At 34.4% G+C, this 24,016-nt stretch overlaps 3 protein-coding genes across 3 annotated transcripts; all 3 read right to left on the bottom strand.

The window, feature by feature from the left end:
* Positions 1–12,838: 12,838 nt before the first annotated feature.
* Positions 12,839–16,001, bottom strand: LOC112758945 (B3 domain-containing transcription factor VRN1). The gene is made up of 5 exons (XM_025807736.3): positions 15,654–16,001; positions 15,218–15,532; positions 13,932–14,325; positions 13,469–13,539; positions 12,839–13,371 (listed from the first exon to the last, which is right to left on the bottom strand). The coding sequence occupies exons 1-5, from the start codon at positions 15,711–15,713 to the stop codon at positions 13,126–13,128; spliced, it is 1,086 nt and encodes a 361-aa protein (XP_025663521.1). The 5' UTR covers positions 15,714–16,001; the 3' UTR covers positions 12,839–13,125.
* Positions 16,002–17,074: 1,073 nt separating this feature from the next.
* LOC112754385 (putative uridine kinase C227.14) lies at positions 17,075–19,615 on the bottom strand. Its single transcript, XM_025802009.3, has 8 exons — positions 19,437–19,615; positions 19,149–19,282; positions 19,034–19,077; positions 18,845–18,922; positions 18,270–18,384; positions 17,789–17,819; positions 17,651–17,709; positions 17,075–17,554 (listed from the first exon to the last, which is right to left on the bottom strand). The coding sequence occupies exons 1-8, from the start codon at positions 19,480–19,482 to the stop codon at positions 17,477–17,479; spliced, it is 585 nt and encodes a 194-aa protein (XP_025657794.1). The 5' UTR covers positions 19,483–19,615; the 3' UTR covers positions 17,075–17,476.
* Positions 19,616–21,610: 1,995 nt separating this feature from the next.
* Positions 21,611–24,016, bottom strand: LOC112754383 (lysine histidine transporter 2). Its single transcript, XM_025802005.3, has 6 exons — positions 23,692–24,016; positions 22,833–23,613; positions 22,649–22,754; positions 22,296–22,387; positions 22,135–22,203; positions 21,611–22,033 (listed from the first exon to the last, which is right to left on the bottom strand). Exons 1-6 carry the CDS (start codon positions 23,886–23,888, stop codon positions 21,935–21,937), a joined length of 1,344 nt encoding a protein of 447 aa, XP_025657790.1. The 5' UTR covers positions 23,889–24,016; the 3' UTR covers positions 21,611–21,934.

The following is a 24,016-nucleotide window of genomic DNA, read 5'->3' as shown; positions in this document are numbered from 1 at the left end:
TTATTGGCCATTGGGCTAGTTTTTACCCAAAAAAAAAATGGAAACGCAAGATAGGTAGGGTCATGGTTTTCCAATTTCCATATTTAACTACCACGTCCGTTATATTTTGATCCTTTCAATTGCTGAAGCTCTTTTTGTTATAAAAAATTCGAAAACTCCTCCTTTTTTTTTGTAAACAAATATCCTAAAATTCTCTTTTCCTAAACCCACTAATTAACAAGCTTGTACACAATAGTCTGAACTCTATGCTCTATTCATAAAGAATAACAGATTCCACCACCAAATTAGTGAACCAAAATAAGCAATATAATAAAGTACAATTAATTAATTGATATAAATTATGATAAATTATAATTATAATATGTTTTATTTTTTTTAAAGAAAAAAGAGACTCAACACTGAAAAATAGAGTTCATTACAAATTCGAAAAACAAATACAGGAATAAACGAAAGTGCCCAACAAAAGTTTTAGTATTAGATAAAAAATATCTAATTTTTCATATTAGATAAACAATATCTAATTTTTTATATCGGTTTCGGTTTATACATTGCAATTAATTAAAGAAACTAGTTAAGATTACTAAGGTAAAAAGGTAATATCTTTTAAGTGTCTAAGTAATGTATTGAAGCTATTGGAATTTCAAAAAAGGTCAACTCTTTAAAATATTGACCAATTTATTAGAATGTGACCTAGAATAAATAAATAATCTTACTAATTTTTTTGGATACAAACCCTTTATTTATCAATTCTTCCTTTTAATTTTTATCTTTATCTTTACGATAATAATAACAGTAATACAAATATAGAGTTTTTTACCGACATGATGATTAAATTTTGAGTTTAAAGATTTTTTTTTTAGATGTTTCGCTTATAAATTTTTTTTATTGTCACATTTAATTGTGTTTAGAAATTCAAATAATAATAATAATAATAATAATAATAATAATAATAATAGAAACTTTTTTTTTGTTTACATGATACTTAAATTTTGAATTTGAGACATCATTTGTTTAGGTGCCTTTATTAAAAATTTTAAAATATTATTTATTTGTATTTCTCTTATTGTCACCTTTAGTTGTGTTTAAAATTTCGAATTTTAAATATAAGAAAGGATTAACACAATTTTAAGGGTTGCTATTCATTATTTATAAATTTTTAAGTTATAGATGGACATAATTTTTATTTTTTATTATCGCAACAAACATTAAAAAAGTTTTAATGTAAATTTTAGTGCAAAATTAACATTAGAATAATATAATTATATAAGCTCTTATTTTTTAAGAGTTTTTTTTATAGTCAAAGAATATTATAAACTTTAAATTGTTTGATTTATATTTTATATTAAATAAATAGAAAATAATATATTGACTATTGTTCATATTCTGTCACAAAACTCAAAACAAGGTTCAAGAATCAGTTTTTGATTACAATGGCTTAGAACATAGAAGATGGTTTAACGTAAAAGGATCCAAAAAGATTTGGATACCTAAGGTTACTTAAACTTGTTTTGTAGGTGTGCCTAGCATCCAAACGGAAAGAAAGAAAATATGTGGTATATGGATAGCGGATGCTCTAGGCATATGACCGGAAAGACAACCTTCTTCATAAAGCTTAATGAATATGATGGAGGACTTGTCACATTCGGTGATGATGCAAAAGGAAAAATTGTGGCTGTTGAAAAAGTGGGTAAAAGTTTCTCATCTTGTATAAATGATGTCCTTCTTGTACATGGCTTGAAACATAATTTACTTAGTGTTAGTCAACTATGTGATTTGGGTTTTGAAGTTATTTTTAAGAAGTTTGTTTGTTTAGTTGTTTGTGAGAAAACTGGGGATGTTCTTTTTGAAGCTAAAAGATGCAACAATGTGTATGGATTAACTCTTGAGGATTTAAAGGAACAAAATGTAACATGCTTTACATCTTTTGAATCTGAAAAATGGCTTTGGCATAGAAAGTTGGGACATGCTAGCATGTATCAAATTTCTAAGCTAGTCAAAAGAAATTTGGTTAGAGGAATTCCAAACATCAAGTTTGATAAGGATCTTACTTGTGACGCTTGTCAATTGGGCAAACAAGTAAAATCCTCTTTTAAATCAAAAGATGGAATCTCAACCAAAAGACCATTGGAGATGTTACATATTGATCTTTTTGGTCCTACTAAAATTCAAAGTTTAGGAGGTAAACACTATGGTCTTGTGGTGGTAGATTATTACTCTAGATTTGGTTGGGTACTTTTCCTTGCTCATAAGAATGATGCCTTTCATGCATTTTCCATCCTTTGCGAGAAAATTCAAAATGAAAAAGATTTGAAAATTGCCAATTTGAGAAGTGATCATGGAAGAGAATTTGAAAATCAAGATTTTGAAAAATTATGTGATGACTTAGGGATTTCTCATAATTTTTCATGCCCTAGAACCCCCAACAAAATGGGGTGGTTGAAAGAAGGAATAGAAGCCTTCAAGAAATGACTAGGGCTATGTTATGTGAGAGTGAGATTCCTAAATTCTTATGGGCTGAGGCTGTGAACACAGCATGTTATATTTTGAATAGAACAATCATTAGAAAAGAGTTAAAGAAAACACCTTATGAGCTATGGAAAGGGACCCCTCCAAATCTTAAGTATTTTTATGTTTTTGGATGCAAATGTTTTGTGCTCAACAATAAGGAAAACCTTGGAAAATTTGATCCAAAATCCTATGAAGGAATGTTTGTTGGATATTCCACCACAAGCAAGGCCTATAGAGTTTATCTCAAAGAGCATAGAACCATAGAGGAATCCATACATGTTACTTTTTGTGATTCTAACTTAATTCCCAGTATTGTGAAGGATAATGATTCAGATTGTGAAGAAGCTGGAACAAATAAAGAAAACCCCAAATCTGTGCAAAATGAAGAATCTGTCAGCCCGGTTTTGTCTCGTCAGATTGGAGGAGACATTTCCATTTTGTCTCCTGAGCAGGGACGAGCAACTGAAACAGTGAGACCACCAGAAGTTCATCAAAACTCAACACCTGTCCGAAAGCCTAGAGAATGGAAATCTATGAGGGGTTATCCTCATGACTTCATAATTGGTGATCCCTCTCAAGGTGTAACAACAAGATCCTCCACCAAAAGGCAAACCGAACCTAGCAACTTTGCTCTCTTGTCACAAATGGAGCCCAACAATGTCAAACAAGCTCTTGAAGATCCTTCTTGGGTCAAGGCCATGCAAGAGGAGCTTGCTCAATTTGACAAGAATGAGGTTTGGACACTAGTACCTCATCCGGATGGTAAGAAGGTAACGGGTACTAAGTGGATTTTTAAAAATAAACTTGGTGAGGATGGACAAGTTGTTCGTAACAAGGCTAGATTAGTGGCCCAAGGTTACGATCAAGAAGAGGGTATAGATTTTGATGAGTCTTTTGCTTCGGTAGCTAGAATGGAAGCAATTCGGTTGCTTCTTGCCTATGCCGCCCATAAAGGTTTCAAAATGTTTCAAATGGATGTTAAATGTGCTTTCCTTAATGGCTTTATTGATAGAGAAGTGTATGTGGCACAACCCCCCGGTTTTGAACATAAAGAGTTTCCAAATCACGTTTTCAAATTAACTAAGGCTCTTTATGGTCTTAGACAAGCTCCAAGAGCTTGGTATGAAATGCTTAGTGCCTTCTTGTTGGAAAATCAATTTCAAAGGGGTACCACCGATACTACTTTATTTATTAAAGCATCTAATGATGATATACTCCTTGTTCAAGTTTATGTTGATGATATTGTATTTGGATCGGCCAACATTTTCTTGTGTGAAGAGTTTGGAAAACTCATGACTAGTGAGTTTGAAATGAGTTTAATGGGAGAGCTTACTTTCTTTCTTGGCCTCCAAATTAAACAAACTCCTAGTGGTACTTTTATTTACCAAGGAAAGTATGCAAAAGAGCTTATCAAAAAATTTGGCCTAGAAAATTTCAAATCAATGGGTACTCCAATGCATCCCAACACAAAACTTGAAAAGGATGATGATGGTCAAGATGTGGATGAAACAAGGTATAGGGGAATGATAGGCTCACTCATGTACCTTACCTCCTCTAGACCGGATATTATCCAAAGCGTGGGTGTATGTTCAAGGTTTCAATCTCACCCAAAAGAATCCCATCTTACAGCTGTTAAGCGCATCATTAGATACATTAAGGGGACTTGCAATTTTGGATTATGGTATCCTAAATCTGATGACTTTTGTGTAGTAAGGTTTTGTGATGCAGATTTTGCGGGAGATAAAGTGGATAGACGAAGCACATCCGGCATGTGTTGCTTCCTTGGAAGCTCACTCAATATGTGGTCAAGCAAAAAACAAGCCACAGTGGCTTTATCCACAACTAAAGCAGAATACATTTCCGCATCTGCATGTTGCTCACAATTAATTTGGTTAAAAACACAATTGAAAGATTAGAAATTAAAAATCCATAGTATACCCTTATTTTGTGATAATATGAGTGCTATAAACATTTCAAAAAATCCTGTTTTGCACTCAAGAACAAAGCACATTGAAATTAAATATCATTTCATTAGAGAACATGTGCAAAAGGGAACTATTGATATTCAATTTGTAAAATCTGAAGACCAAATTGCTGATATTTTTACAAAACCCCTCTGTGAAGACAGATTCTGTACCTTGAGAAAAAGTTTGGGAATGTTTGATTTAAGTTTCATTGAAAATTTGTGAATTTTTAACTCTGTTCAGTTTTGTCTCGTAGGTTTGGACGAGATAAAAATGCAGGCTTGATGGAGGAACTATGATCAAGGGGAAGGCAACGCAGATTTAAATTTTATGGGCCCCACCTAATAATTTCTGACCCCACCATGACAGTTTAGTTAGTTATTCTCTCTTTAAAAATAAAATCACAAAATCCCTTGGATTGTCTTTTCATATCTTGTTGGAAGGAGCATGTTGTCAAATCATATCTTTTCCTTCCAACTAATCCCTTGATTCAAGGAAACTACCTTTTTCAACTTTTGAAACTCCTTTTGGTTAATAACCGCGCCATAATGGTCATTAACTTCCCATCATATCTCTTCAATCCACATTTATTGCACCACTAACCTCCCTCCTCCCTCACTCTCTTTCGGCACTCTCACCCTTTCATATTCAACCTTCTTCATTCATCTTACCATGAAAAAGAAAACGGCACTTAGGAGAAGTGGCCGAAACCCCATTCCAAAGAGTCCACCCTTTTCATCACCTCCAACCCATACGCATATCCATCTCCATTCTACCTCTTCTTCCACCCATTCACCACCTTCCAAAAAGACCGAAACCATGCGCCGAAAGGTAGTTGCTCAAAAAACTTCAGGGAGAGGCAAGACTGGAAAGAGCAAGCAACCCAGCGTTGAAGAAGATGAAGAAGAATCACATACCTCGCCCCCTTCATCACCACCAAAAAGGTCTACTCCACATGCAAAAAGCTCTCAAAAGAAGCAGAAAAGTTTTGTGTTACAAGACACTAGAGAGCCTGCAAATTTGGAGTCTCTCGAATTCAAGAACAAGTTTCACAAACCTCACTCACATTTTGATCCCTCTCGGTTCTACTCATGTGCTTTATATGAATTTCACAAAGATGTCTTGCTGAAACGTCATCTCTGCCCCTCTTACTTGGTGAATCTTGAAAATCTGGCCACCAAAGGAATCAACTTTTCTTCCTTGTTTGATGCTCTGAAATGGACCCCTCTGGTTCACATTCAGAAACTGGTTTACCCGGGGCTGGTCCGGGAATTCTATGCAAACATGCGTTTGATTGATGGCTCAATCCATTCTTATGTCAAGCGTGTTTACATAACTCTCAATCCTCAAACCATAGGCGCTGCTCTTGGGTACGAAGATGAAGGACCAAAAGTTTACATGATTGATAAATGGGATGACCAAGTAGGAGTCACACAACAAACTGTCCTGCAACACATCTGTGCAAACCTTCCTGGACTAGATGGATTAATCCCAACCCACAAAGCACTCGGCCCTGAGAACTCTCTATTGCACCGTATCATCACTCACATCCTCACTCCTTAAAGTAGTTCTCACCATAGAGTAACAGTTTCTGATTCTATTATCTTATTTGCTCTCATTACTTCTTCCCCAATTTCATTTGCTTATATTATGATACGTCATATGTGGAAAGCAGTAAAAAGTACTAAAAAGGCTAATCTTCCATATGGCATGTTCCTCACATGTATATTTGAGTATTTTAAGGTTGATTTGTCTAATGAATCTGTTGAGAACAAGGTTTCAATGATTAAAGGAGGATGAGTTTCAGGCAAGAAAGGCAAGCAGTCTGTTCACTCTGAACCATCTCTCAGTGATCTGGAGAGCCGTCCTGAACCCTCAAATGTCACTGCATCAATCCGGGAGGTTCTCAAAGAGTTTCGCAACATGTCCAAGTTAATGCGTAAATCTCACAAGGCTGCCCGGAAATTGGAATATGAACAGGAAAGGGCTTGGAAGAAATGTCACGAACGAGTTGGTTTCATGATTAAAAGCTTTGATGATGAAATAGGGACAGGGGATTACGAAGATGATTCTGGTTCAGAGATCAATCTTTCTGATGATTAATGACTGTTGCTTTACCTTTATTTGATATTGGCTCCATTAGGCTCAATCTGTTTTTTGTAGGAGCATGACTTGATACTCACTGCTCTATAATACTTTGATACACTCTTGTTACTTTATTATGGATATTTTGCTGTGTTGTTCATATTTTGTGCAGGTGCCCCTTGATGACAAAAGGGGGAGAAAAATTAGTTTCCAAAATTGAAATTGAAACTAATGAAACAGGGGAGGATTTGCTAAAACAGGGGATGAAATTTTCAATTGAAAATTCATGATCACCCTTGTTCAAAGAATGCATGTTGTTATTACATTTGTTTCACTATGGTTACTTCTGTTGAAAATGCATTTGGCATTTGGTTTATGATGATGTTTGACAATATATTTGTATTGATCATATGAATGTCTGGCTGTTGATTTATCTTGATGAACATGCTTGTATTGAAATAGGAATATTCTTATTCATCTTGGTAAATATGTTGGTTTAAAAATTTATTTTTGGCAGTTCTTTTAAACTGTGATATCTAACAGCTGCAATGATTTTGATGTGATCATGTGTGATTCAAAAATATTTTCTTTACTTGAATAATATTGCTCTGATATCTTGACTGGAAAATATTTGAAAATTTTTTGAACAATATTGTTTTAAAATCAGTTGACGTTTGAGCAGAAAATCAATTTATGATATCAAATGAGTTTTGATTATCACTTTAAAACTGCTCATAAATCAAGCATTTAGCATCATATAATATGCTAAATAACATTGTTACTTGAAACTTGATTAAAATGTAACAGGTTAGTGTTTCCCTTGGTAAAATAAGCATACATCAAGGGAGAGCCATGTGACATTTAGAAAGGGGGAGAAATTCAATCCTCAAAGAGAGTACTCATTACTCAATTTTTATATTTCTTTTCATTTCAATTTTAATAATGTTTGTCATCAAGGGGGAGATTGATGAGTTTGGAAAACTCTAAGACTAATATTTGTGATGACCAAACATTATTACTTTGATAAATAGCAAAGATATTAATTCACATATGCTAATATTGATTTTTTCTATGCAGATTTGCTTGGGCCGGAAAAATAAAAGAAATTGTTGCAAGCCCATGTTAAAAGCAACATTCAGCATTAATACAAAATTTCTTAATTCACATGACTGGATTGGTTGCTAAAATAATTGGGCCAGAACTTAAACATTATCATAAGCCCAATTAGTTTGAATGAATCAAAATTTTATTGGGTCAGATTAATCTTTATTGCTACAAAGCCCAATTTCAATTTTGATGAATGTTTCCATGCATGATCCGAATCCAAAATGCATCAGAAAAGCAAATGTTATCACTTGTCTCATGCTTTCCAACGGATTCCATTCTTCTCTTTGGGATGGATTTCAAATTTTAATATGCAAGCATTGGAAACATAAGTGAGAGAATATGGGTGACATGATTGATGTGATCAATGCAACACGCCACTCAAGCAAGGAAAGTAAAAGCAAATCACATTAATTTGTTTCATTACAACTAGTTACTTTTACTTTAACTCTACATTCTCTCTCATCTCTTTCTTCTCTTCGGACATTAACCAGGAAATAATGGAAGCCATGGAAGCTACACCTACTCACCGAAAAGAAGATAGAGCTCGTCTCAAGACCATCACAATGATGGCAAGAAAACATACTAAAATAAAAATGAGCTGTGGCTGAGATTTTCACCAAATGTGGTTAGATTTGGTGAGGTAATCTTGAGCTCTTCATGCTCAAAAAGGAAGAAGAAGATTCGGCCAGCAAGGTGAGATTCTTGGAGGCATGGCTTGTCTTTGATTCTGCTCAACCACCACAAGAAGTAGCTAGAGTGGCGAAGTGATGGAAGAGGCAGAGATTGAAGCAGATGAAGTCATCATCATCATGAAGCATCAAGGGCCATAAATCCATCTTGGAGAGGAATCCAAGGATGGAGAGCTCGGATTGATAAAGAGTGATGATCAAGAAAGGACTAGAGGTAATTGCATGTTGGGTTTCGCATGGTTATCTCTTCTCTCTCTATGTGGCCGAACCGGTTTTGTTCTTGAAGGAAGAAGAAGTTGGCTTGGGTTTTGGCTTCAAGTGTGGAAGCTTCCCTCTTCTATAAAAAGAGTGAACAACCACTGTTTGGAGCAAGGAGTTAGAAGTAAGCAGTGAGAGTGCAAGGCACAGGATTCTCAGAGCTACCTAAGCTTACAGATTTTCTTTTCCTTCAATGTATTTTGTTTAGTATTTTTCTGTTTAATTTTGTCATGTCTTGAGTCTCATGGAAAAAGGCAAACAGTGAGGTTTGTATGAAAAAGCCATAGAGCGGAAAAAGGCAGAGAGTGCAAAATTAAAAGAAAAAGCCATAGATGTCCTTAGAGTTCCTTTGTTCATCTATGTTGTGTTTCATGATTCTGTAGGAATCCCCTTGTAAGTTGGGTTAGCACTTTACAGTTTGTAATCAGGTTGATTATAGTGAAATTCCATCATTGTTGTGATGGAGACTGGATGTAGGCTGCACTGCACTTAGCAGCCGAACCAGGATATATCTGGGTGTAATCTTCCTTCTCTCCTACTCCATTTCTGTTTTCTACTGCACAGGAGCAAAAATCAAAAATGTCTCGTGCCAAGTGACGAGACAAAATGAAAAAGTCTCGTGACTAGGGACGAGTTAAAAACAGAAAAGTCTCCTTTAAGTCCAGCAAGTGTTAGCAAGTAAAAAGGGGGCTAAGATTCAACCCCCCCTTCTCTTAGCCACTGAAACCATCATAGACATATTGATCCTTGATGTTCACTTAGATCTGTCAGACTCAACGAAAAAATCAAACATAACTCCCATTATACTGACCTGGTTGATACCGATGCACACGTGAGAAAGTTTTTAAAATTGAATAAATTATACTCAGGATCAATATGTCCAAATTTTAAAGAATTTAGGGACTTAAATGTATTTTTAAATCCTCAGAGACTTAAATGTCTGCAGACAAAAAAGTTACGGATGAATTTATCCTTTTCTCTTTACTAAATTATTAAAGTCGCACAATAGCTTTTAAAGATAATTCGTTTCATAATACGACTTGCAAATTTGCAACATATTTAAATAAATGAAATACTTACGACCCCTTTTAGCTTTTTTAATTCCCTGATTACGTAATTTCCATCTTTCCTCGTTGTTTCGGGATGTGGAACAAATTGTTATCCCTATTTTCATTCATATTGGGTGAAATTCAAATGTATATGATCCCAAAGAAGTAGTTGTTGTGTTATGCCTGCTTTCAATCATATTGGATTTTTTTCCTTTGCTGAGTAAAGAAATAGGACCAGAGTTTTCCCTGCCTTCATATGTATGTTACCATGAAGAGGCCGAAGGTCATCATAATATGATATCTGCTTACTCTGACGGTCCAATATATCAAAATGATGCGGCCGGACCAATATGGTGGAAGGTACGGTATCCTTCCTTGTTCTGGCTACCATCAAGAGAGCTTGTAATAATGGTAACATGTTTGCTGTTTTCAATTATTATTTTCCAAATAAACCGGTTTGCCACGTTCAAATGAGGCTGTTGGTATCAGGAACAGTGATCTTGAAACTCGCATTGAAGAAATACTTGATGAATTTATCACATGGGAAGAACTACATGAGGATGAAAGGCAATGGCTGGAGTTTTGTGGCAACTGGCAAGAAGTACAAAAACAATGATGGGCCAGAGAAAGTAGAAGCCCTGAAAGAAGAAGCATGTCGGATAATTGACTTGCTGCATCAGGATGCTTTGCAAGATCCTCAAAAGGAAACAGATGATTTGGAAAGCAAATTGACCGAGCTGAACAGTGAAATGCCTAGCTACTTGGACTACAGTTTTGTGAACGGAATACCGAGCGAGATCTTCTCAGGGATGACAATGTCTTTTTCATTGGTATATGTGGAATGGGAAAAACGTGGCTGGTAACTCACTTCAGGAGTCAGATAAGATGGAAGAAGAATTTTAATTTTGAGAATGTGTATTGGGTCACAGTATCCCAAGATTTTAGCATTCTTAAATTGCAGGACTCCATTGCCAAAAGGATAGGTGAAAAACTTGATGATGAAGATGAGATAATTGACAGGGCAGAAGTTTTGTCATGTGCATTGGGAAAGATAGATAGATTAGTACTTATCTTAGACGATGTTTGGAATTATATTGATCTACAGAAGGTGGGGATCCCGCAGAACAAATGGAATCAAATTGATTCTAACAAGTCATCTAAAACATGTGTTTCAACAAATGGATTGCCCAGGAGATAATTTATATGAATGGAATAGTTTATTGATGACGAAGTCGGGCATGAAGTAGAAAGAGCCAACAATTGGGAGTTATTTTTGCTAAAACTTGGATGCAATGGAAGACCTGCAACCCTTTCTAGTGAAGTAAAGAGAATTGCCAAATCTATTGTGGATTTATGTGATGGTTTGCCACTTGGAGTCAATGTGATGGCCAGAATGATGGAAGGGGTAAACAATGACGTTAATATCTGGAGACATGCAATGAATAAACTTAAAAATTCAGCAATGGGAGAAGACATGGAAGAAGAGGTTATAAAGGTATTAAAACGAAGCTATGACCATTCAAGATTGTTTCTTGCTACGTGCATTATACAGTCAGGTTTCAGAAAGTGTGTTTACTATGAATCTTGTTGACGAGGGGTTAATACAAACAACGGGGAGTTTGGAAAAAGTATTAGACGAGGGGCGAGAAATATTAGCTAGACTCAATAGTCATTCAATGCTATGTCTTGATTGGTGGACTGAGAGCTATATGCATGATCTAATGAGGGACATGGCAAATGATATTGCGAAGGGAAGGTTCATGCTGAGATGTGGGAAAAAGTTAGATAATGTTCTTGAGATGCAGGAGTGGGCACCACATTTGGAGAAAGTTTCATTGATGGAAAATTTTATAAAAGAAATTCCAGAGTGTCCGCAGTTGTCCTCCTTGAATTTTAGTAGCAATATGATTAGATATATTCCAGATTGTTTTTTCTACCGCCTTGAAGCTCTAACTCTACTTGATTTATCCTACAATAACGAGTTAACATCCTTGCCGAATTCATTGTCTAGTTTGAGGTGCCTTAAATCATTGTTGCTCCAAGGTTGTAGCTCATTGCAATCTGTCCCTCCGTTGGAGAACCTACAGGAGCTTTCAAGATTGGTTATTTCATGGACATCAATTAAGAAAGTACCTGATGGGTTGGAGGTACTGACCAAGTTGAGATGGCTTGATCTATCTTATAATAGGAAACTCGTGTGTGTAGAATGGTCTGTGATATTTGGTTTGACTAAATTTTGTAGGCTCTTTTCAGGTAGCTAAGAACTTGGCTGATTTTGTGGAAAATATCCTCAACAGAGATGGTGGGACTATGTTTTAGGAACCTGACTTTACTGGGATGAAAAGGAAGCTCATAACTGTCGAGTATTTCGAAGGATTTGAATTTTTGCTGCCAAGTGACATTGACCAATTGGATATAAGAAATAATAAACAGTGGAGCGGAGACTTATGTGGAGCTTTGTCATTCTGAATTTCCTCCAAAAGTTCCGATCATCTCCTGTCCAAAACTAAGACAGTCCCACCTTCGGCACAAGCAATCTCCTTCAGCTTCTCAGTCTAATATTAGAATAGGATAACTATTGATTGAATGTGTAATGTCAATTAGTGGCCATGAACACCACTTTAATTTACTTTCTCCAAAATGCTATTCACTTCCATTGTCCTAACTTTTTACTTATTCATCAAATAATCAATTTCTCCTTTCTTTCGCAAATACAGCGTCTATTTTTTTATTCACTCTCTTTGTGAAACGAGATATTTTTGTTTTATTTAACCATACTGGGATTCAATCAGAACAATGGAACCTTTTGCTACATGTACATTACATCAAAACTTGAACTTATAGCCATATTTTCTCTCTTGTGCACATGCACGTGCACATAATGAATGTTTCTTTATCAGTTTTTGGCTACGTATCAATCTTCATCTTCTAATTGTACAAAAATTATTTTCTTCTGTTGCTGTAATGCTGTTATTGATTATTAATTTTCTCTTGATTATATTTGCCAAATTTGTCTGTATTGGTTTTACTTTTATTTTTTCTTACCCTTTTTTATTCCGGACCCAACTATAAAAAAGGTGAAATCATTTCCGATATCCTTTCCCATTAGTCCAAACATTTATCATATTTGAATAAGAACACTTGTGAAATGAAAGATAATAGACTATAACAAATTCTATTGATGCCGTAAAAAGAAATTTTGCATTAAAAAAGTAGTGTGATGTTAATAATTAACTAGAAGCTAGCAAATTAGTAGTTAAGAGCACAAATTGTAAACACACAAACACAATCAACAAAATACAGAAATTTGAGTAGTTAGCTAGACAATTTTTTTAATAACTAAAGAAAACTAGAATTATCCACTTGATTGAATTGTCAAGTTACAAACTAAACCATCACTAAAGCCACCACACACACAAGCACCACATACATAACAAGAAAAGGATAAATCCGTAAATAACAAGATCATCCACTCTGCAATCTCATGGTCATTGTTTGAGGAAATTTGCTAATTAACTCAAAGACACACACATCACCAACCTCTAAATTGTTCTCTCTTCTAAATCTGAGCCACCCACTTTGCAATTTGTGTTTGCGATATATGCCACTTCCTATCCAAGTTTTGTAGCACACAGTCCAAGTTCTGTTACCCACATTCATACGAATCGGTCCTTCCTCCAAATGCTTCCTTGCAAACGTTGCTGGTATTGCCTACAAAAACGTTACATGTTCTCCAATGATTAATGTGGTTAGTTTCAAATGAGTCAAAGACAACATAACACAAAACAACAATCCATAAACTACTTACCACGCTACCTGACCCAACATATGATTCTTGAATTCGAATCTTGAAACTGGGATTCCCATTTCTCCCATTAACTTCAATGATCAAAATAGATTAATATGAAAAAGACATATACTAATTAAAAATGATAAATAATATGGTGAAAAAAAGTGAAAGCTGCTCTCAGCAAAGTACCTATACAAATTTACATAAATTTTTCAGCATTTAATACAATAGAGATGATTCTAGTGAGAGTAGTAATTTTAGAAAAATATCGAAATTGGTAAAATGAAAAAATAAAAAAAAGAGAGAGAGAGAAATTGATCTAATTTTATATTTGAGCCATACAATATAATCAAATACCAAAACATTATATAGATAATCACAGAAGAGTCACTTAAGTTTTGTTTTGATATTGAGTATTAAAGGAAAAGATTAAGATAATAATTTCTTTTTAAGTTATGAACTAGCTCTTATTATATTTTACCTGTGTTAGTCTTCTTTCTCTTGAAGTGTTCTTGAACAAATTCATGCTGAGATTCTTCATCATCATCATCATCATCATCATCATCATCATCATCATCATCGCTCTCAGTTTCATCAATATCTTTGTTATTCTCAACAACATCATAATAAGCTACCCTTAAAGCAGTGGTATCATATACTTTGACTTCAAAACGAGACCTTCCATTATAGTCAAAAGTCAACAACCACTCATAACTCAAACCACACAATTCCACAACCTTTTCCCAACCTTGTTCCAACCAAATCTTTTCTCCTCTTTTGGTCCAATTCACTTTCTTCTCAACACCATAAGGTAACACCAACTTTATAGGGTTTGACATTCTTTTCCAATATTCATTTGCACATTTAGGAATCATCTATAACAATAAAATAAAAATAAAGATAGTTAATAACTATATATATGTAACAATTCACATATACAGGTAATTAATAGGAATTTTTTTCTTAACAGTTATGCCACATACATTTTTTAGCTTCTTCCTTTTAACAAAAATTAACATATGCATATCAAACTTTAGAATGTTTAAAGTATCATGTTTAAGAAATTTTAAAACATGAATTTGCACATGATTAATTACAAGTTTAATTTAAGAGGCCAGGCATACAGTAAATTTATTTTGAACCAATAACAAATAAATAAAACTAACAAGAACAACAAACAATATTATTTTTATATTCTTATTAAATAATATGTATATTGTCTATTCAATTTCTATAAGTAAAAAATATTAAAAAAAATTCACTAATATTTCTTAGTTCTTATATAACAATTTAGTCAATCTATAAAAAAGATAACCAAAAAATATATATATCAAGAGAGTTTTCAACCTCGGTGGAAAATAGTTACACATCTTATGACTTTGCACACTGTACCAAATCAAATCTTTCACAAATACCATATGATCAAAAATGTTTGATAATTGTGAGATTTTAACAATCAATGGAAATGCAAGTCCATGAGATGGTTGAACTGTCAGTTCTGCTGATAAAGGGATTGATCTTAACCCAAACAAGAGAGAAGACTAATGCCAACAACACTTACCAAAGTATAACAATGGTTGGTGTTCTGTTCTGGCGACCCATGAGACCTTTGAGGAATGGATAATTGGATACAGATAAAAAATAACCCAAAATGCAAAGAAAACTTTGCCAAATAAAGGCCCCCAAGACTCATTGCCTCCATTGAGTGCATCAGAGAAACCAGCAACATATCTTTAAATTAAAAAAAAAAAAAGGAATAGTAATTACCATCTTTTGGTGAAACTTGTTGTGAACAAGTATCTGAAAGAAACATATTTGATGATGAGGAATCATTATCTCAGAATCATTCTTGGGATATATTTTGACTTCAAAAAAAGACCGTCCTTTATAGTCAAAAGTCAAAAATTGAGAATGTTTTAATCCAAAATCCTCCACAACTTGTTCCCAACCTTGTTCCAACCAAACTTCATCTTCATTCTTTTGAATCCAATGTACTCTTTGTTCAAGATTATTTGGTAGCTTTAACACTATAGGATTTGATACTCCTCTCCAATATTCTTTCACAAAAGCTTTAGGAATTTTCTGTAACCAAAGCAAGCATGTAAATAATAACTAATTAATATTATCTATATATTATGAAAATAGAGAATAATATAAAATTAATTAAAAAATTAAGGAGGAAAAAAAGAAAAAGAAAACTTACCAACTCGTGCTGAAAGTTAAGAACAAGAACTTTAAAGAAACCTCTTTCATGTAAAGGCATTGTGAGTAGTTAAAAAGAAGAAGTAAAAGATGTTAGAAGAAGAAGAAGAAGAAGAAGAAGCTGAAGAAGAAGAAGAAGGAGGAGCAGAAGGAGCTGAAGAAGAAGAAGAAGGAGCAGAAGGAGCAGAAGGAGCTGAAGAAGAAGAAGAAGAAGAAGAAGAAGAAGAAGAAGAAGAAGAAGAAGAAGAAGTATACTGATGTATACCAGAAGAAGAAGAAGAAGTATATTGATGTATACCAGAAAAGAAATAAATATTATAAAAATCAATTAATTAATAAACCAAAAATTACATGAGATTGGAATCTGTTGTACTATTTATTTTTTCTATGCACTTTCCATTTTAGAGTTAATGGGTTATCTTGTTTTTTTGTTTCAATCATAATGGTAAAAGCTGAACCAAATTAATTAGTTCCATGGAAAAATTGATGAACGGAACTATAAATCTTGACTTTCAGCAAGTTCGCATAACTACTATTTCTAACTAAAATTGAAGGAGTCATTTTCAAAATATATTTGCACTTCCTTTGGTATATAATGTATGTTTATTGTATTTAGTATTACTGATTCAAAGCTATAATTTATAACTCACATACCATTCCTTATTAGTTGGGGCTGTTATGTTTTACTGTTAGTAAAATAATGCTCATTCTATCAATAAATTTAAACAATTAAGGCCTTGATAACTAAAAATATTCTGATTATTATTGAAAGACATAATTCATCAATTTACTTGCATTGTTATTCCACTTAACCGTATACGAAAAACCTTGTTAACGACAGTTGAGTTCCACTATATAACATATTCTTTTTCAAATTACTGATTGCCAGAACAATAAATTAAGTCTGTCTATGGATGTAGATATATTCCAATTAAAAAGAAGGAAAAGAAAAAGAGAAGAAAAGTCTAAATAAGGCTATAAATAAATAAACATTAAAATTGACGAGTTTAACCCAATTAATCCTAAAACATAACTCGTAAAAGTATACCGAATTGTTGATTTCAAAGCCAAAATGGGGAAGCCAAACACTAACTTGGATAAAATCTATTTGTAAGCGGGGGATTTAAACTATTTTTAATGAGAATTGCAATTGTAAATAATAATTTTTACATAATCATATTCAATTTAATTAAGTTTTGTGAAATTACCAAACACATATTAACTAAAAATATGTATAGATTTGTCTAAATTATTTATGTGGGATGTGTAAGTATGTAGCATGTAGTTTGGGTGGGAACCATATATAATTGGAAAAGAGTGATGCTAATGTATAACCACTTTTAGAATTACTCAAATGTACAGGAGACTCTGCAGGGGAAGAAGAGAGGGGTATTAGGCAGGAAATTAATTAAAACGGGAATAGCAGCGTGAAGAGCCCCTTTATACCAAGGCTATTTTTCTTAAATTTACAATATTCATAAGTATATATACTGTACTAATACACTCTACATGCTTCTGAGGTTGAATTCCTCACTGGAATAACACCTCCACATTAGTACACACCAGTTTTATTTTATATCCTGTAGCTGATACCTGGTTCTCATTGAAACAATGGAGTTCACATGGATTTAAATATTGGGTCATTTTTCTTAAGGGTGGAGATAATTCATTAAACTTTATTTTTTGATCTCATCCATGATGATCATTTCTTTTCTTTTACGCGTAAGCTTTAAATTATTCATCATTTAGCTTTGTCCGAAATCATGTCTCATGTCAAAAATATATAAAATCCTTATCATTGGGACTCATCTTGATGTAAGATACTCACTGAACATTCACAAAGATATCATCTTCCACTGGGTCCCCAACCCCATGGTCAAATGATGGAACATAGACGAATCCCTGAAGATATTGTTTCCCAACAAATTTGGCTCAGTAAATAACCTATATAGTTGGATATAATCTACAAAAGATAACCCATACAAAGATAAACCTTACATGAATTTTAAGATTCTTGAAACACGCAAGTAGACGTGATGGATTGAATGTCCATGGAGCTGAAATACCAATTGAAAGATCAGTGTTTTCTCTACAAACACAATGTCCGACATTTGTGCTATAAAAGAGATTCCTTACCTCCCCTTCTGGCATGTGCTTCCTCTGGATTCTATTATCAAAAACACCATTCAGAATTATAATTTCCCTTGCTATTAAACAAAAGCAAAGAAGCTCATTCACTATACTCCAAAAATTCAAAAAGAAATTCTGTTTCTTGGTAGAGGTGATACTTTTGTTTTATGTAATCTAATCTCCCTTTGGTTGGAATGTAAGATCGATTTTGGTTCTACCTCCAAAAAATCAACAAATAAGAATGTCATGTTCATTTTCCAATCTTTGCAGACTACCTATTAGATATTGTAATATGCAAATTAGCACTTTCGACTTTCAAGCACACATTTGACTGTCTTCAAGCTTATAATTTCAAGAACAGTATGGATGATGTGAAGAGATGAAATGAACTATGAATGAAAATTCATATCGACAACAACCAATGGTAAGCACAAGAAAGATGGAAACCATCCATGGGAACTACAATAGCAACATCAGGAGGTTGAACCTGGGAGTCCATGGAAGAAGCTCTCTCTGGCCAAAGCTTGTTTACCCGGCTGACTACTTCATGTGCAAGAGTGCTTTTTCCAGCACCTGGTGGACCAGCCAAGCCAACAATGTGTCTGTACAGTAACATAAAAATAACAAATACGTGAATATAAATGGAGCCACAAACAAAAGGATGATAGGATCAGATTTATTCTGATGTAGGAGACATACTTAATACATTTAACTGAAGAAGATAATTAAGATGTTCTTGTAATTGATTATTGATAATTTAATGCAAAATGGCAAGTAGAGTATCAGCAAAACAGAAGTTGTGAACAATGAGGCCTTCCTAACAGAAGAAAAACTTTGCCATAACTCAAATTTTAAGCAATAAAATATAGCTAGGATTTTGATATGCCTAGAATAATTCTGTAACATAGAGTGAACAGGACCAACAGTATAAACCTTCAATCGTAAAAGGATTTGGCACACAGTACTAACATGCAGAGATGGATGTACACGAGTCTGTACAATTGTGGTAACATTCAGAACCAACTCCACTAGTTTCCAGAATTCCACAAAACAAGAACTTACTTAAAATTAGGGCTTGATGACACCGATGCTGAAGGCAGAAGGCGTGCAGCCAATTCATCATATAACTCTTCAACTCCACTGCAAGGGAATAGAAGTAACTAAATGAATTCAATTCATCGCTATTTCTCCCTCAGAAAAAAACATTTCAGATAATTTGCAGTTTCAAATGACACCCATTCATACTATTACCTTTTCTCTACTATATGAACCTGCCCCTTCTCAGCAGATAAAACCTGTGAGAGCACAAGTTGATTATTATTTGTTTTCAATTTTCGACTATAATCGAAAAGATGAAAACAAGAACCTTGAAGAGAGCAATCTTGCTACTGCCATAGCCAGTTGGAGCAAAAGGCAGCGGCGAAAACTTGTTATCGCGCGCGACGGGTAGCAAAAACCGGTTCCGATGGCGAGCTCCGACTGTTCTTAGCAACAATGGTTCTGTGGCAACGATAAAGCAAAAGTGAACCAATTACACTAAAACGATCACAAAAACAGAGGTATTCTTGTTTACTTATACATTTCTAAATGCATGCAAGATGCGATTGATAAAAACAATCAATTGAAAAATCAGAGACTGAAAATAGAAGCACACCAGCACGAGAAGATCTCTGAAATGTTGAACAGAAGGTTGCTTCCATATTATTCTCACGTTCAACAATGGAGAGTTGGAGACACTACTCACTTCTTTTTAAACTCACGAACAATTGTAAAGGCTACATAGATTGTAATAACAGCTTGAGAGGAGATGTAAAGAATAATAACAGCTCAGCATCCCAAAAACAAGAATTGACTCATTGAAATTCAATTACTATCTAATAGCTTTCTTTATTTTAGCTTTCTATCACCAAACTTTATAGCTATAAAATAGCAGTACATTGTTCTCTCTATGTAACAGACTTAATAGCATATAACAACTATATACTCAGTCAATATCACTCTCTTTTTTCTCTCTTGTTCTTCATCATATTCATTCCTCTTGAATATTCTTGACATGAGACATTAAACAAACAAAGATGCTTTACTTAACAAAACGTGATACAGGTAATTGATGCACAAAATCAAATTTAGATAACAATGGCTACGGTGCATGCGGAATACAGAGATAGCTTCCAACTAATATACCAAAAAAAAATAAGGTGAGGTAGACTAAACTTGCTGTTATTGTTTTTAACTCGTTACTGAGTAAATGATGAGGAACCCGGACCTTTTTGGACCCATCAGGTAAACGCTTACAAAGTAAAAGATTTTCCATGGCTGTATAAGCATTGCGGACCTGCAAGCAAATTTAAAAACAACATATGGAAGAGTACGCTCGATATTAGAAACATTCAATTATAAAAGAATCAAGACATTATGTAAATACTCTTTAACCATGAACTATTGGCTTTCTGTTCACAATAAAATTGACAAAATGAAGATTCTAACTCAAATGAAACATAGAACTAGAAAATACAGGAGGAAAACTGATATGCTACCTGATTTTGGATGGCCATACTTAGAAGATCTTGAGAACAAGATGCATGCACATTTTCCAAACCAGGGCACTGAAGTAACAGCCTCTCTAAATGATTCAATGATGGAAAAAAAAATCAGTCACTTATGTAAATACTAAAAGTTGTGTCAAATTTCAGCTAAAAAAGTATTGACCACAAAAGAACATGGACATGAAAGAGGTGCCTACCTGGATGCAAATTTTAACAAGAATTTAGGTTGAGATCAGTAAGTTGTGGGCAGTTTAAATATAAAGCCTGTGTATTAAATAAAACAACAAATTCTAAATATTAGATGCTTGAGAAATAACATGCAGCAAAATAAACTCTTAATTTATAAAACTCACATCCAAACCAGAACAACCCCATAAACTAAGTTTCTTTAAACGGCTATGATTGATGATTAGCTTTTGGTTTGTTAGGTGACCATTAGCAATAGATCTGTGCTGTAATTCACAACTATTGTCGTCTGCAGTCGGATCTTCGGAATTAGGATCACATATGGTCATACCACAGTCCATAAGTTCAAGGTTTGGTAACTGAGCCATAGCTAATTGAATACCACCTGAAACACGTGACAGCATAGGGGCAAAGAGAGTTATATTTGTCAGGAATTAATAAAATGTTCCTTACTTGAAGACACATAGGGGCAAAGAGCAAGAAGTAGTCTTGTCAATGTTTCACCGAATACATTGCAAATCATTCCAATGCCACTGTCACTTATGCCAGATCTGAGATATAAGTTACAATTAAACATACTTTCAGAAACAGATAGATAACGCAGAGAGTTATATTCACACAAGCATCTTAACCATGTGTCTCTAATCATTTGGTTTCCTTTATCTTTGTGTACATTGTCGAGTTGCCAAGTATTTTAGCTGTCTACAAGGCCAATGCATTTCATATTTCCTATAGAGAAACTTGAAGACAGTTAGCATGAAGGGACACATGCCCACTGAGATCAAGTAATTCCAAATTTGGGTAGCTTGAAGCAATTGCAGCAACAGATGCATCAGTTATTTCAGATCCAAGAACAAGTGACAGCATTCTCAACTCCCTTATCAATGGTATAAACAAAAATTTGGGTAGCTTGTTTAATATCTATTATACAAATAGGAAAAAGAGAGTTTACTTTCAATGCCTCTAGCCCACTATCAGTCGGAGAATGTCATTTTCTCTAAAAGAAAAGAAATGCTTATTTACAATCATTTATATCAGCTGCAAAACAATAATTAAGGAAGCCAAATATACATGGCCGATTATGCAGATTGTATAGTTCTAACAAACATAATCATCACCCAAATTTTTTAAACAAAATAATGAAACCAACATTGTTCAATACAAAGCAAACATGATCCAAAACATATAATTAAACATTATCCAAGTCTCTAATCAACCAAACATTGTCCAAATTATAACTTAAAGTACAACCAACAACCATTCTAAACACAAACACAAAAGTAACATTCTGAATTCAATCATAATCTTTAAGGCAAAAGCCCACTCGACAAGCCCGCCTCAAAAGTGCTTAATTCCATTCTTCTTGTGCATTCCCATCAACCAACATTGAGCACAACAACAAATTAATGATTGCATAAGCTCATGAGAAAAACTTGTAGTTCTTGGCTGAGACAATGATATTCCTCAAAGCACCAATAGGTGATAGTGTCATTATCAATACTCCAATAACAATGCAAATCTGAAATTCAAGGATGGAGGAAAAAAATTGGCTAGTATCCTCATTGATAATTTGCAAAACTGAAGATGAACTTATTAGTAGTTGAATCCAAATGAACTTACCCAATTAATTGTCCAAGACAAGCCATATTTTCTAGGTTTCTTCAGCTTAAGCCATATGATGCATGGAAGCTGCAAGTAGGCATAAAATAAGACCAACTAAGCATGTATATACATATATAGTGGTTTGGATAAATATTTATAGTTACATATATATAACTTACAAAGTATGAGGTGGGAGCAAAGGCAAATCCACCAAGAAATCCAAGAAGAGAACCAAAAAATGGGATGCTGATTCCTATTAACATTGTGATTCCTGCAAAACAGGATTTGAAATTTGGCTAGAAATCAATCGAAACCACTCGTTGTATGAACTAAGATTACTAAACTAAATGATCATGGCAGGGTTAAATGGTAGCTACTACATACACAGATCTTAAAATTATGTACCCGCAATGGTTTACATTAAAAAATTATAACAAGAATTTATTTAAGACAATATAATAATAAGAGGTCTGTTTAATTTATTTTATTTGAGTAAAAAATCATAATAATAATAATAATAATAATCACATACCAACAAATAGTGTGCGAGTTATGACACGTAAGGTGGAAGAAGGTGAGAAGTTCAATCGTGTTACCAAATAAGTTTCAATCATATCAAAGACTGGCATTGCAAACACCTGAGTCATAAAAAAATGGAGTTATGAAATGGTCATTCCTTGTGAGTAAGTCTAATAATAGGAAGAAAAAGTAGTGACCTGATAGCCTCCAACGACGTGGATGACAACAAAGAGATTAGCTATGGCAATAAGCCAAGCAGGGTGTTCGAGTGTGATGAGGATGTTATCATCCACCATGTTTCCAAACATGTAGTAGCCAACAAAGGCAACAGGGAAGTAACATATTGCAACTCCAATGTATGCCCAAATACACCCTTTCCACATTGGTACCTTGGAAGGCTTCTCTGCCGTTGAAGGCATTGTTGCTTGAATCTCTAGCACCACATTGTGTCCTGCATATGCAAATGCCACATCTCCCAATGCAGAGAAGAAATTGAGCACACCATCACTCGTGCTTTTCATCTTCACGTTATAGGACACGTCTGGTGTAATCCCTTTCTTGATGGATGCACCCCAAGCGATGAACGAATAAGTCAGAGACATCACTGCTGCACCCAGAGAGATGGCAGAAATAGAGTTGAAGTTGGGGAGCTGGGCAAGAACGAAGTTCACGGAAGCAAAGACCATGATCCAATAACTGGTCTTGATTGGCGTGCATTCAGGACAAAAGGTTTCGTGAACCTTTTTTATTGACTTGCCTCCGGTCACCATGTAGACGATGCATGTTCCAACTTCAACCAGCAGTTGTTGGGGAACCACAATCCACAGACCAAGCTTTTCCCCAAATGCTTCTTGACCTAATTCGTGGTACCTATCAAGTCTCTTCCCTCCCGGTACCATCTCATGCATCTCAACCATTTGCCACAGCGTGTACAGAGTGATAACCCATGACAAGATCATCACCGTGATTCCAAGACCCCTGCATTCATGCATCTTCAATCAATTTCTTATTCGTATATTTACTACAATAAACATAGTGTGTTAAGAATCTACGTACCATCCCATATGTGCCATTGCATACGGAAGGCTCAGAACACCGGCGCCCACCATGGCTGTCAGATTGTGAAATGCAGAATACCACCATTTTGCATTTCTTGAAGCAGTGATCGGAAGCCATTCTTCAAGGCTCTTTTGCTTTGATGCGGATGCTGATGATGCTGAACCTTCACCACTTCCTTCTTTGTCAAAACCCATCTCTTTTTAGTTTCCAACAAAATGTCACCACCTTAACCAGTTATAAATAGCTCGTGGAAAAACGGTTAACCCAATTTCAGAGTTGAAACTATTATTTCCATAGATATTTACGGACAATCTAAGACTAA

The sequence above is a fragment of the Arachis hypogaea genome, chromosome 16 (genome assembly GCF_003086295.3).
Source record: "Arachis hypogaea cultivar Tifrunner chromosome 16, arahy.Tifrunner.gnm2.J5K5, whole genome shotgun sequence".
NCBI lineage: Eukaryota > Viridiplantae > Streptophyta > Magnoliopsida > Fabales > Fabaceae > Arachis > Arachis hypogaea.
This window is presented reverse-complemented; position numbering and strand designations above follow the sequence as displayed.